Consider the following 15,227-nt stretch of genomic DNA (forward strand, 5'->3'; position numbering starts at 1 on the left):
TACTTACCAGGATTTCCTAGGACGTTTGGAAGATATCTTTGAGAGAGAAATTGAAAGATTGAAATTCAGCATTTTTTTTTGTGCTGATTGTACCTCAATTTAATATTGCAAATGATGACGTTTTTTTGTTAGGTAGAATGATTGGCATCTACCTAAATTCTTCCCGGAGAGGGTGGTGAGGCACTGGAACAGGTTGCCCAGAGAAGCTGTGGATGCCCCATCCCTGGAAGTGTTCAAGGCCAGGCTGGATGAGGCTTTGAGCAACCTGGTCTAGTGGAAGGTGTCCCTGCCCATGGCAGGGGGGTTGGAACTAGATGGTCTTTAAGGTCCCTTCCAACCCAAACCATTCTACGATTCTATAAGTAATTATGATTTTTTGGAAATCTGTAGTTTAGCAGGTAAATGTGTTGATTTTCTGTCTGTGTTTGATGTTTGTGTTTTGGGGATGCTGTTACTTAGAACTATTCTGCAGTTCATAGCTGATTAGTGGCTTCAGACCTATTTTGGTGCCATTCCAGTGTTTGAGCAACCAGAGTAAAACATTCATTTAAACATTTTTCTTTTACTCATTTCTACATTTTACTCAAGTAAAATACTCATTTATGAACTAGTGTCATAATTTAGGAGTTTTTAACGATTTATCATTTGTCACATACCAGCAATGGAGATCTGAAGTAGAGGAGAAAAGAGGAACATTTCGTGCCTTAGAGGATGAACTGCAGAAGGCAAAGATGATCAGTGCTCAGATGTTTAAAATGCACAAGGAACGTGATCTTGACTGTGACTGGCTGAAAGAAAAACTTGATCAGTTAGCTGAGAGGTGGCAAAATGTTCATTCTCAAATTGAAAATCGGTTTGTATAACTTTTTATTATAATGTTCATGTGTTACGCTGCATTTTTGATTATGAGGAAGAAATAATCAGAAATTAATGTTAAAGTAGGTCAGAATAGTTTTCTGAACAAATTGTGAATAGGATCAAGGATCCTTACCTTTTCTGTGCTGTTGATACCATTTTCTTACTCTTCCACAGGAATTGTATGTGACTATTGAGCAGCAAAGTATTAGCAAGTTATAGAAACTTAACTTAGAACTTACTGAGACACAGTAGAGACAAATTGTCTTTTTTTCTTTCAAAAAAAAAAAAGAAGCCTGCAGAATGGCTTGCTGTCCTATGGAAATACCATCTGCTTCTTCACATGATGAGTTCTGACAGGCTGACCTGATGAGCCGATTCATCAGTTATGACTGGATTCATGTTAACTTGCTTTTAATGATGTGGGTGCCAAGTCTGGAAGTCCTTAGCTTCCACTGACTTCTGTGGTAATTTTGCTGCAGTAACTTTTGGTGAAGTGCCAGTATTTTCTTTTGATGTGCAACTCTTTTTGTACAGCCTCAGTATCCAGTTGAGATGTTGCTTTGAATTCAGCCGTTCAGTATTACTGTCACAATGGTACTGGAGAATGTTACTCAAATGCACATGCCTGCACCGAGGTGCCGGTACAGTAGAACACACCTACCCATAATTCTGAAGGAGGTGTCCATACATGGTATTCCTGGAAATAATCTTTCTTTCAGTCTCCGTAGTTCTGTTTCATATATATATGTCTATGTCTCTATGGTTATGTTTCCAGATGCTCCCTATATGGGCAAGTTAAAGAAGCCCGTTCTATAAAGCCTGAATTCATTGCCTTTAAAATCTACTTCAATTTGTCATTATAGTTAACCTGAACAAGAGCATCAAAGATAGTGCTGTTGATGTAAAAGTTCACACAACAAACTTTCACATTTTTGTCCTTTTTTAAGGGGTGCATATCCATTCAGGTGCAATTATAGAAGTTATTCACTTGTAATTAATTAATTTAGTTGTCCCATATTTAACATTGCTGGAAGTTAAAAGGAAGATGGGCAAAAGCTGAGTCATTTGAAGCTCAGTGCAGCATGGGTAGCGTTAAAATCCACCTATTTTTCATCATTTGATAGCGTGACATAATGTAAATGATAAAACAGTAAGTTTTTGAGGTACCTAAATGTCCTTATTTCCTCAGAGGGCAAACATTAACCACATGCTCTCCTCACAGGACTGTATGCTGAATAGAATATGCTGAAAAATTACTAAATACTTAGTGGCTTCTAGGGTAAATAGGACAGATTGTGCTAGTTGCAGCATGGAGCTGTAAGCAAGCTGCTTTTGCAAATGCTCACTCTGCTGCTTCCTAACAGCTTGACACTGATGATCATTATTTAAAGAAAAGTATGTACAAATATTGGCTGCAGTTACGATCCTTTCTCTTTTTCCAGGGTTATTAGCTTTAAAACATACTTAACTATGAAACCTGAGCAATACAGTTTCCTTTGCTTGCTCTTTTTCAGTCTTCTCTTGGCATCTTGAGAACAACACAAGAGCAATTCAGAGCATTCTAAGTCAAACCATAAGAAGTTGTTTAATAAACTTATCCTGCAGTGTTCTGGAGTAGTCATATTTATATGATCTTTGAAGTAACAGTATAGGGTTCCTGAAAACAAAAGTGTCAATATTCTCATCAGTATGGAAACCACTTTCAAGAAATACACAGCACTTTCGTTTCAGGTCAAAACCATGATTTAAAAACGGACTTACAGGATAATTGCTTTCCCACGTTAGAATATTTGAAGGCTTTAGTTTTAGTGTAACTCCAGTTGTTTTGTGGGAGGCATGGAGGGTATGGTGATCCACTACTTAAGTCCAGCAGAGCACAGCACCCTCCTTGATTTCCATCGGTCACATTTGAAGTACTCTCACTTCTCATAACAGAATGAATTGCTGATGCAGAGCCCTCCTTCTTGCTTGGGGATTCCTGTGCTCATGGAGTTTCAAGCAGTTTAGCTCACTGATGGGGGATATATGCAGAGTTTCTTCTGTAGCCGTAGTATCTCTCCTGGGTGAGTCATTTGTGACAAATAAAAAGGCTTCATCGAGCTGGGAATCTTGGTGTTTGAGAAGTTAATTTACTGTTTAGTTGGTGTTATTTTAGTGTTTCCATAGTGTGAGCTGTAGCAGAGCTAAGGCATCCAAAGCTTTTAAAGCTGTATTTGGCTTAGTGTTGTAATTTTATATTTAATATTCATCTTCTCCCTTTTCACTTATCTTCTAAAATAAAATCAGGTTGCGTGATTTAGAAGGCATTAATAAATCTCTGAAGTATTACAAAGATACTTACAATTCTTTGGACACTTGGATTCAACAAGTGGAAGATACTCAGCGAAAGATTCAAGAAATCCATCCTGAAAATAGCAAAGCATTGGCTAAGCAGCTGAACCAACAGAAGGTATGAAAGGGATCTCATTGTAGGAAAGCACTGCTGTAATGACTGAAGAATTGAAATACCAGTCTAACCCAGTAATGTCAGCCTTATTTCTTGTTATGAGGTGCCTATATCCTTCAGCCCTTACTGTAAAATTCCAAGTCATCACCACCTTTATGGTTTTATGTTTATAAAGCAACCAACATGATGAGTGTATCACTCATTGAGTATTGCCGTTTTGCAGACCAGATTGTTTTGGTCCTCAAATCTGCCAGAAGAGCAAAACCTTAGGGAGTGCCTAAAATTCTGGACTCTTCTTATCACATCATTTTTTATTCAATACTGCTCTTGGTATTTATGGACACAGGAATATTTTCATGGAAGCAGAGCTAAACTCAGCAGCTGTCTCCTGCAAGAAGGAAATACAGCTTAAATAAGAAACAGAATAACAAATTCTATACATGGAATGGTATATTCTTGATTTTGTTTTAAGTTCACTCACCAGCTACTAAACCTGGCAGGGCGTTTTCCCGACTTCTGTATTTTAAGTTTGACAAAGCCTGGGACGTAGGCCTGAGCATATAATTACTTGTACATACATAGAAATAGCAGGTTATGTAAATTTCATTATGTTAGATAAACTAGAAATGCTAATAATAATACTAATAAAAACAACTCTTTAAGATGAAGATGTAAATTCATATTTTACAGATGCTGGTTTCTGAGATTGAAATGAAACAAAGCAAAATAGATGAATGCCAGAAGTATTCAGAGCAATACTCAGCTGCTGTGAAGGTAATAAATAATTTTATACTTAGAATCCTTTTTTTGGTGTGTTCCAGCATCATGGAATGCCAGTCATTTTGGGCATTTTCTTGTTTTACAGGACTATGAGTTGCAGACTATGACCTACAGAGCCATGGTTGACTCTCAACAAAAATCTCCAGTGAAACGCAGAAGGATGCAAAGCTCATCGGACTTCATTATTCAAGAGGTAAATGGATTTCTTATGACAGCAGAATATGGTTTTCTGGGTCTGCATAGAACAGAGTAAATGCAAGAATGGGATTTAGGATTTATTAATGCTGATACAGGGTAATGCAACCAAGATTACGTTTTTCCATATAGATATATGATGTGATAAATATTCTGTTCGTCATTTTGCGGTATTTAGATAACTAGAAGTTATATTGCTGTCAATGAAAAAAAATTCCCCTAATTATAAAAAACTGTATGAGAAATGTACCTCAGTACAACTGTAAACTGTTTAGAAATACCTCTGGGATGGGTGTTGATCATAGTAAACTGGGGGAACTTTCACCTTTGCTGTGGTAAAATGTACTAGATCTGGACACTTTGACCGATTCTGAGACAATTCAACCTCATTAGGGAGGGAAGGAGAAATCCATCTCCCTGCTAATGGTTAGAGAGGAGTAGTGACCAGCACTGCTTGTCCCTCTTACAACCTGTTCTTACAGCAGGGAAGAATCAAGACACTGTGAATCCAAAACATTGTCTTTAGTTTCTTCTCCTCACGAATCTCCTCATGGCTCCTTAGGATTTATTTGTGCAACTGCACCCTGCTGATGACATTCAACTTTGGAATGAAAATTAGGACTTTGGATTCCACAATCAGGATTTTGGAATCAAAATCGTGATAGGTTCTAGCGTAATGTCTATCAGTTCTTTGTGGTTTAATGGGAGTGTTTTCCTCTCTCTCCAACCCCCCACCCCCGTTTGTTTCTCTGCAGTTCATGGATTTGCGGACTCGTTACACTGCCTTAGTGACCTTGATGACCCAATACATTAAGTTTGCAGGTGACTCTTTGAAAAGACTGGAAGAGGAAGAGGTAGGTCATCCTCTGGCAGCCAACCAAGCAAAAAGAACAGCTAGGCAAACAAAGAACAATATGCCTATTGAAATTACTCACAAAGTTAGCAACAGATATGAAAGACTAAAATTCCTTGTATGCTGCACTTTATCAAGCAGTGTAGGAGTATTAAATTACAGTATTTTCATTCAGATGACCAAAGCCAAATACTGACCATACATTTTACTAGTTCTTCCAGCTAGAAGGATCATAAGATTCACTAAATTCTGATGGAGATGTAGTTGCATACAGTACATTTTAATACTTCAGTATTTTAGAGCTTGATCTTTTGGATAAATGCAGACATTAAGGTGAGGGCAAACTTAGTGTGCACGCACCACTGATATCCTCTGTAGGCGCTATATGTTCACAGTATGCATTCTGGTCCACTTTAGAACATATAAGGGAGTTCTTTAAGCAAGGACATGAGGTGTCCTCTTAAGTAATTTTTTAAGTTTCTTTGACATGTTTGGATTTGTTTTTCCTTCTGCCTTTCTAGTGCATTGATTCCTTGGGGTCAAACAGTATTTCATTTATGCTTAGCACTGAATCTTATTAACAAGAGTAGGTTACTGAAATTGAGCAGACAAATTACTCAAAACACGTGCTTACTGCAGAGTCAACCTTCCAAATAATTGAGAAAAAATAAGTTTAATTAAATTACTCACTTTCTTTGAAGTGAAAGATTCCTCTCTTTTCCTCTGAAAGAGATTATGTAGTCATTCTTTAAGGACTACAGTGGTTTAGTATCAAGGATAAAAAGTGAAACAACAAGAAACAAGGATCAAGAAACCTGCCAGTACCAATAGGCTTCATACTCTTCAAGACCAAATGGAATCTTTTGAACTTTTTGAGTTTTCAGTCTGCTCTGAATCTCCAGGACTGCTTCTTTGGAAATCAAACACCCACAACCTTCCCTTCTCCTCTACCTTCTGGCAGCCTTCTGAATCTTTAATAGCTTCTGTGGAGATAATATAAGTAGGTTTCCTGTCTCAGAGTGATTTGATGGGTTTTTTCTTTGTAATCAGGGTAGCAAATCAGAAAATGAATAATCCTTTTCAAAGGAGGAATGATAATTTGTTTTCTTCTGGGATCAGGACCCTGATGTCTCTGATTGTTCCAAGATTTTCTTCTGTGCCAATCTTTCTTCCTAACTCTCAATAATGGCATTAAGGATGCACAGAATAAGGAAAAAAATAAGATCCTTTCCATGATATCTCACTTTAATCCATGTCATGGTCAGAACTTACCAGAGGAGAGTGAACTCCAGCAACCTGTGAAGTCAGCTGAAGTCTTTCAACATTTGGGATGTCATGAAGCTGTGGAATTCAGAGCAGAAAACACACCTAATGAAAGCATGATGGATGTGGAATATTTGCAAAAAGATAACTCTTCCCGTAAACCTAAACACACACTAAATGAATTGGAAATTGACAGAAGAAAATTACGTGTGGACAGATGCGATAAAACTGATAGACCATTGGAGCAATTTTTAAATGTCAGTGGTCAAGAAGGTAACATTAGTGGCATCAGAGAAAATATGCTACACACAGAGCAAGAGAATATAAGGAGTTCTGGTAATCAAAATCAGAAAGAAGAAAATGGTAGAAAAGATTGTTTTATTTCAGCTGAGATATGTGTGAGTGTGAATAGCGATTCCTGTGAAATGCTAAATAAGCAAATTGTTAATGGAGAGAGACAAAAAACAGAGGAAGTATTGAAGAAGTTGCCTGAAGTGGAAATGATGCACAAAACCACAGGAAGAAATTGTTCAAGAAAGGCAGGGAGAGGTGTTCCAACAAAGGAGGAACGTGAGATCCAGTCGGAAAGTAACTTTGAGTTAGCAACAAAGAAAGATGAAGTTACTCCGGAAACTGGAAAGCATGCCCTGGATGTCAGCCCTTACAAGCAGCAACATTTTGCACCGAGAACTGACTTTGAATGTCGGCGTAAAGAACATTGCTCTACAGAAAGTAATAGCCATAATACATTAAACTCTGAAGATGGAGAGTTTCAAGCATGCGGTGAAAAAGGCAACTCTTTTACATCTGAAAGGGGTGCCGTACCTTTGGAGAAAGTTGCATCCTCTTTCAGAGAGCTGGCAGAGCACAGTGGAAGAGAAAAAACAAAGTTCACTTTGCAGTCTGCAAGCAGTCCAGGTGTTTCTGATAGTGTTGAAAGGGAGGTTCCTGATAGTGTTGAAGCCAAGAGTACAGTGCAAGAAGTCTTGTCTGTTTCTTTAGGAAGAATTTCAGAGAATCGTTGTGCAGCAGAAGTGTCTTACCCACTAGATACTGAACTGTCACCAGTGCAGAAAGATCCAAGTTTAGGTACAGAATTGTTAGGGAAAGCTGGTGATTTAAATACAAACACAGCCCTCTCAGAAATTATTTCTGGAGAAGAGGATTATTTTCCATTATCAGAATGTGGATTAACAAAAACACTTTTGAGTCACGATGAGAAAGTGAGCAAGAAGAAAGTACCACAGGGTAAAGTTTGTGGTTTGGACAACCTAAATAGAAGTGGAGAGAAGCAGAGGGGAGAAGGCAAGTTGGAACAGGGTCAGGAATGTAAAAATTTATTGCTGGTTGCAGAAATGGACAGTAGAGATAAGGGTCATAGCACAGAGGTACCTGGAAAAAACATTGAACTCCAGAAAACATCCTGTGAGAAAACAGGGGAAAAGGCCTCAATTGAAAAAAAAGAAAAGCAAAAAAAAAGAGACAGTGATAATGAAGAGGAAAGGAGCACAGCTGTTACTGAGGTACCAGAGTTTTTATGCAATACCAATGAAACAGTTAATTTAAAAATGATTCTAAACCAATCTAAAGCAACATTGGAATCTCAAAATATTGTCAAGATCAAGTGATTGAAAGTTGATTGAATATAATCTAAACAATGGATATGCTAATGATACACTAATTGCTGTATGTTTTGAGATACTGAAAAATTTTAAGTTCTTATAAATTAATGTTTATTTTAAATTACTGTTTATTTGCCATCATTTTCTCCACCTAGCTTATGCTCAGCCGTGTCTTTTAGAAATAATGAAAGCTAACAAGAAATAGCTTGTGACTGTATCTGTATTTTTAGTTGTTAGTTTTCAAGCATAACAAATTGGATTTTGTGTCTGTGGGAACATAAAAGGAGATCGGATAAGAAACCAGTTTAAGTAGTTTGTATCCATTGGGGTCTGTTCAAAGTTGCGATGCAGGGAAAATACAGAGGGTATTTAAGCAGCTGCCTTTGCATTAGCCTTTTAAGAAATAAGGTTCATACATCAAGTAAAGCTGGTAAATTTGAACTAAACCAACATTCTGTGTATTTGAAAATGTTGCCATAATTACGCTTTTATGCCATGTTTGTATGATCATAGGAATATAGGTATGTTCTTGCCTCATGTTAGCTCACAACCGGTAACTAAGGCTGTAATAGTGCTGATGATGACAAGGTAGGTGTGGTTTCAGCCTTATTGTTACTGGTGAAGATACATCTTGCTTGTAAGGGTTTCCCTTGATCTGCCACCATATGGAGACTACTGGCTGACTGTTTTTCACTAGGATTTTTATGATTACCATGTTTATACTTCTGTGTCTACACTGCAAGTAGCTGTGTTCTTACCAGACCCCCAGCTGAGCCAGGGGAAGCACTGGGACCTTGGAGCATGCTACGGAGCATAGATGTACTGGGGTTTAGATACTACTCTTTCTGGAGCTGATGCATCTGGGTTCTAGCTCTAGATACTGTTTCTTTCCTTGGAGGGGATTTCCAGACTTCTCTTGTGTTATTTGTGCATGCAAGCATAAAACCCTTTTTCCAATTCCCGCTGAACTGATCCTGAAACGGTAGGCCACTTTCTCCTTGGGAATTCTTGCACATAGTGTTTTGCTCACCGTTTGCTCTACCTATTTGTTTGGAGAAAAAGCATGTGCGAGCTGTTGTTTGACGCTGCTTACCCCTAAGAGGCATCTGACTGAAGTGAGAGGCTTCAGGACTTTCTTCACTTTGTGGATGTCTTTATGAAGGGTTTCATATCTGGCTAATGGTAACTGCCTGAATCTTGCTGTATCAAGAGAAGGTGATGGTGGTGGGAACTGCTCGTCCTGCTTTCTGCACATACCATAGATACATGAGTAAGTATTTTGCATTCTGCTTTTCAAAGAGCCTAACATGTTTCATATACGGTATTATAAAAAGTACATTCCAACTTACCCTGTTCTTTTACAGATTTTAAAGAATAAGGAAGCATCAGCGCGTGAGGCATACTCGGATCTAAAGGCACAGCAAAAGAGCACAATTGATGAGAACCGAAAACTCATGGGAAAGGTCAAAACACTTGAGGAGATGTTAGAGGATATGAAGAAACAAAAATTCCAAGTGGAACAGGAGCTCCCTAAAGTGAGGGAAGCTGCAGAAAAAGAGCGGAAGAAGCAGCAAAAGGACATGGAAGAGATCTGTCGTCAGAAGACCAAGGCTGAGCAAGAGGCCAAGCAGTGTCATATACATCTAGAGAGCATTGAGAAAGAGAAAGCAGATGCAGAGCAGGAGTTGGAGCGTGTAAGACAGCTCATTTTGCAGGCAGAGAATCAAAGAAGTGTACTGGAAGAAAATCTCCGTGCTTTTCGAAATCAGATAGAAGAAAGCACCTTTACCAGAAGAAACCTTGAAGAGCATCTAAGAAGAAAAGATACTAATCTTCATGATTTAGAGCAACAAAAAAAAACCTTAATGCAGGAACTGAGGAAAAAAACAGAAGGGGAGGAGAAACTTATGAAACTGATAAAGCAAATGGAACAAGATCTTGAATTTCAAGGGAATCTATCAGAAATGAAGCTGCAAGAAAAAGAGAAAACTGAAGCCAGGATGAAGGTTGTTGAAGGCAAGTACTCTGTAACTAGAGAAACATCCATGCTGACTTCCACGGCTGGGCAAGGTAGGCAGTGTAGGACCAATTCTGAAATTACAAGTTTCCAGAAGAAACAAGAAGCCAAAAGAGTAGAACAGCTTAAACAGAAGATAGATGAGCTAACCCTTGCTAACAAAAAAGCCGACAAAACTATTAAAGACCTGAAATATGAACTGAATGAAATTGAGCTTCAGAAATCATCAACAGAAGAAAAGTCTCGTTTATTAAAAGAAAAGCTAGATGAAGTTAATAGTGAACTTAAGTGCCTAAAAATTAAGTTGGAAGAAAAAGACCAGGTAGAGGAGGGATATTTGCAACAGTTGAAAGAATTGGACAGGAAGCTACATAAAACCACAGGTAAAGCTGAAGAGATGATGCAAGAAGCTGTAGATCTCAAGAAAATTAAGATGAACTATGAGGAGGAGCTGAAATCTGCTCAACAAGAGAAGACACAACTAAAAAGAGAATTAGAGGAATTAAATAGATTGCAGACAAAAACTGAAATCACTATCAAACATTTAAATTCACAAATCAGTTTGCTTCATAAAGAGAAGCTGGAAGCTGAACACAGAACACAGTCATGCAGAGGAGAAGCAAATAATCTTCAGGACCAGTATAAGAAAATTCAAGAACAGTTGCTTCAAAAAATGAAAGTAGAGAAAGAAAACCAGCAGGAAATTCAGATGCTGAAAAACGAATTAGCCAAAAGTAACCAGGTGTCAGAAACATTGAAACAAAAGATAGAGGAGCTTAATAAACGGAATACTGAAACAAAACTACTGATGAAGCAAATTCAGTCTGAATCAGAAGAGATGGCATTGGAAAAACAAAGTATTCAGAGGAAAAATGAGGCATTAAAAGCCCTTGCAGATGGTTTCAAAGAGCAACTGCGTACAACAAATGAACAGTTGCACAAGCAAACAATAATTGAGCAAGAATTCATATGTAAAATCAAAAGCCTAGAAGTTGATCTAGCAAAAACAAAAGACTTGGCTAATGAGTATAAACAAAAATGTGATAAGCAAAGTGCTTCCACCCTAACTGTTGACCGGGAAGTTAAAAATCTAAATGCTCAAATGAATACCCTAACTATGGAAAAGAGAGTGAATGAGCAGCAGATACAACTACAACAAGCTCATATAAAAGAGCTAAGTAGTAAATTAAAAAATCTACAGGATGAACTCCACCAGAAGACTCTGGATGAACAAATGGCACGCAAGAAGATGATTCTGTTTCAGGAAGAATCCATTAAGTTTAAACACTCTGCAGAGGAATTTAGGAAAAAAGTAGAAAAATTACTGGAAACCCATAGCGTCGCAGAAAAGGACATTTCTGGCATAAAACTTGAATGTGTTGCTCTTCAACAGGAAAAGCATATGGCTGAGGAAAGCATCATGTTGTACAAGATACAAATGGAAGATCTGCAAGAAAAGCTTAAAAAATGTCATGAACAACTGCAGCAAGGGAAGCAGGCTGAAATGGAATATCACCAGAAGTGCAGGAAACTTGAGGAAGAACTGGATGTGCAGAAGTGCACGGTTGAGAGTTTGAAACAGAAAATGGACGTGCAGATCAAGGAGGGTGAACACAGGTTTATTTTGCTTCAGAATGAAGTTCAGCAAAGTAATAAACTCCAAGATTCTGGATTGAAATTGAGCTGTGAGAAAAGAGGGAATGATTTCAGTTACCTGAGTAACACCACAGCTAGAGAATTTGAACAGCTTCCTCCCCATGCAAAACCTAGCTCACCGTTGTTAAGGCAGAAACAGGAGAGATCAGGTTTTAAATCTGATCAGATAGAAGAAAACACATTGTACATGAGTGCTGATGATACAATACCGAGGGAGGTGCAGTTCCAGGTGTCACTGGAGGAAGATTCAAGCCCACAGTCTTTTACAGAGTTTGTTTCTCAAACAAGTACGCAGTTCCAGATAACTTTTGATAAAACAAGCCAAATTTCTGGAACATCTGAAAGGGACAAATTAAGAAGCAGGAACCTACACACTTCCAGACAAACTATTAGACATGGAGAAGACGTGAAACATGAATTAGGAGTGGTAAAACTGCATCCCTTGGAGGTACACACTATGTTTTGTGAGGGTTTGCCTTCCTAGTGCTGGTTTTTACTAGTCTATTTTTTTGTTTGGTTGTTTTTACTTATACTTTGCCACTATTCTGTAGTCTCCTTAATGTTTCCTATATTCTTACCTTGGTGAAGGGGACTCCTTCATTCTTACATTACCCAAGAAGCTTTTCATTAAACCTGGGTAGCAGACTTATTACTACCTGACACATTATTTTAAATGTTTGTGTTAGAAATAGGAATTCACATGCAGCATTGTATCATTATTGGTCAAAATGAGCTTTGATTAACAGCACTGAGCTCATAAGGTAACAAACAGTAGTTGCTGTTGATTAGTCTAAGCATGTTCCTATTATTGGGTAAACGTTTGAAATGGCAAATGCAGTTTAAAACTCTGTCTCTCTATACATCTCTGCTCTCCAGTGATCGCAGCAGTTCTCCTTTCCGACTCACATTAAAGTTCTCCCTTCTGTTTCTCTGGTGGTGGATTTAGAAGTGAATTATATACAGCATAGTCCGCAGATGTATTTCTCACAGTGTCAAAAACATTCCTATTTACAGATAGTGAAGAGCAAGCAGTATGACATGCATGTTGAAGTCACAACATTAAACCAAGAAAATGACAAGACTTTTGGTAATGAAGAGAGAATGTTTGAGGGATACAAAACATCCGAAGGGTTTAGGAGAGAAGACTTTGCAAAGATGAGCTCTTTCTTAGGGGAAGAGATTTTGGAAACTGTTGATGATGCTACTCAGTTGGAATATTTTACAGAGGAATATGATGGTATTAAGTTTCAAGGTCTCCGGCATGATGTAACTGCCAGGCAGCTGACTGAAGTTAAACTTTTAGACAGGCTCACAGTTGAGCAGCTCTGTTCGGGGCAGAAAACTATTGCTGAGGTTCAGAAAAGTCTTGAAAAGTTTTTAACTAAGCCTACATCTATAGCTGGGCTGTACCTTGAATCCAGCAAAGAAATACTCTCTTTTGCTTTAGCAGCAAAGAGAAGAATCATGGGAAAAGCATTGGCACTGGCATTCTTAGAGGCCCAAGCAGCTACAGGTTTCATCATTGATCCCACAACAGGTCAGAAATTCTCTGTTGACGATTCTGTCATTAGGGGGCTTGCAGATAATGAATTCAAGAGCAGACTGCTTGAGGCAGAGAAAGCTGTTTTGGGGTATAGCTGTGCTGGGAAAGTGATGTCTGTGTATCAGGCTATGGAAGCTCGACTTCTAGAAAGACAAAAAGGTAAAAATATTCTTGAGGCGCAAATTGCAAGTGGTGGGGTCATTGATCCTGTAAGAAGTGTTCGTGTGCCTCCAGAAACCGCTGTGCAGCTTGGCTTGCTTAATAACACAACTTTAAAATTTTTGCATGAACCTTCTAGTAATGCAAAATGTTTTCACAATCCAAATAACCGGAAAGCTATGTACTACTGTGATTTGCTGAAAATGTGTTTGTTCAGTGTGAGCAGTAAATGCTTTCTGCTTCCAGTCGGTGAAAGGAAAATAAGCAGCCCGTCAGCAGAGAAAAGTCATAGAATTTCTGTAGTAGATGTTGAAACAGGAGCTGAAATGACTTCATATGAGGCTTATCAAAAGAAAAGTGTTGATAAAGCTACATATCTTGAGCTTTTAAAACAGGAATTTGATTGGAAGGAGTCTACGTGTTTTGACTCTGATGGGAATTCTTCTCTTTTGCTTACAGATCTTAAAACGGGTGTACAGTTTAATATCGAGGAGACCTTAACTCAGGGTAGAATTGACAGAGCATTACTCAGTAAATATAAGGAGGGTTTAATCACGGCTAACGAGTTTGGTGATATTTTATTTAGCAGTTCACAGCCAAATAAAGATTTAAACAGTCCTATTGCAGGGTTCTGGCTTTCTGAAACCAATGAAAGAATTACAGTCTTAAAAGCCTCACGCAAAAACTTGGTAGATAGGATTACTGCCCTCCGATGTCTTGAAGCGCAGGTTAGTACAGGAGGCATAATTGATCCATTTACTGGGAAAAAGTACAGTGTTTCAGAAGCTTTGCAAAGGGAGTTAATTGATGATGGTTGTGCCAAGCAAATCCAGCAGTGTGAACTGATCTTTACTGGGATCATTCACCCTGTAAGGAACACGGTTCTGTCAGCTGTCGAAGCCATGCGTTTAAATGCCGTAGACAAAGAAGTGGGTATGCGCTGCCTGGAGTATCAGTACTTGACTGGTGGGTTGATAGATCCAAAGTCTCATTCCAGATTAACAATGGAAGATGCAATTAAGAACGGTATTATTGATGCTGTCACAGCTACGAAGATGAAAGATGAAAAATTGTATGTTAAAGTTGTAACATGCCCCAAAACGAAGAAGAAGTTAACCTATAAAGAAGCTTTAGAGAGAGCTGTTTTTGATTGCCACACTGGGCTGCGATTGTTGGAAGCAGCTCAGCCCATGAAAACGGGCATTTCCAGTCTTTACTATAACTCATAATGGAACAGAGATATTAGCACTCATTTTGGGGCCTGCTTTAGAACCCATCATGTCAAGGAAAAGATCTATGATGACCTGTATGGAAAACTTTAAATGATGTTGTCTAATGTAATCATGACTTACTGTAAGACTGTTTAGCATAAACCATGAATCCTGGAATTAGATATGACTGTTAGAAAGTTGAAATTTGAGATAAACATAGGCAGATTCATGATTTCAAAATGCAGACTATGTGTTCAGGCTTTACCTGAAAGCCTTATCTGACATTATGACATACTGTATGTAGGTACCAACAATTGGAAGCTGTACTGAGGTTGGTGAACTTAACATTAATGCAAAGTGGGTAGTTTTAGGTGAGGCAAGAATCAGATTCTTGTATTAAAAATTGAAATAGATCTCTGTTTTGCAAATGAAGACAGTGCGGTATTCCATGTGACCTGATTACTTAATTTAGTATTACAAATCAGTTTGCAGATATAATTTATTTTACCTAAGGGGTTAAATCTGCAGTCCAATAGACGTGTGCATAATTAACTTTTCTTACACTGTTGTGTCATTAATTTGAATGGGCTACTCACATCATAAAGTTACATATCCTAATTTTTT

At 38.2% G+C, this 15,227-nt stretch overlaps 1 protein-coding gene across 1 annotated transcript in view; it reads left to right on the forward strand.

Annotated features, from left to right (window-relative positions):
• Positions 1-14,621, forward strand: part of LOC104505874 (plectin-like) — a 26,504-nt gene extending 11,883 nt beyond the window's left edge. The window contains exons 18-24 of the mRNA XM_010146620.1: positions 660-853; positions 3,145-3,307; positions 3,995-4,078; positions 4,170-4,277; positions 5,035-5,133; positions 9,382-12,138; positions 12,705-14,621. Of these exons, the coding sequence (XP_010144922.1) occupies positions 660-853; positions 3,145-3,307; positions 3,995-4,078; positions 4,170-4,277; positions 5,035-5,133; positions 9,382-12,138; positions 12,705-14,621 (5,322 nt within the window). The remainder of the gene's footprint in view (positions 1-659; positions 854-3,144; positions 3,308-3,994; positions 4,079-4,169; positions 4,278-5,034; positions 5,134-9,381; positions 12,139-12,704) is intronic.
• The last annotated feature ends 606 nt before the right edge of the window (positions 14,622-15,227 follow it).

This window comes from Eurypyga helias, unplaced genomic scaffold, assembly GCF_000690775.1.
Source record: "Eurypyga helias isolate BGI_N326 unplaced genomic scaffold, ASM69077v1 scaffold39012, whole genome shotgun sequence".
Lineage (NCBI taxonomy): Eukaryota > Metazoa > Chordata > Aves > Eurypygiformes > Eurypygidae > Eurypyga > Eurypyga helias.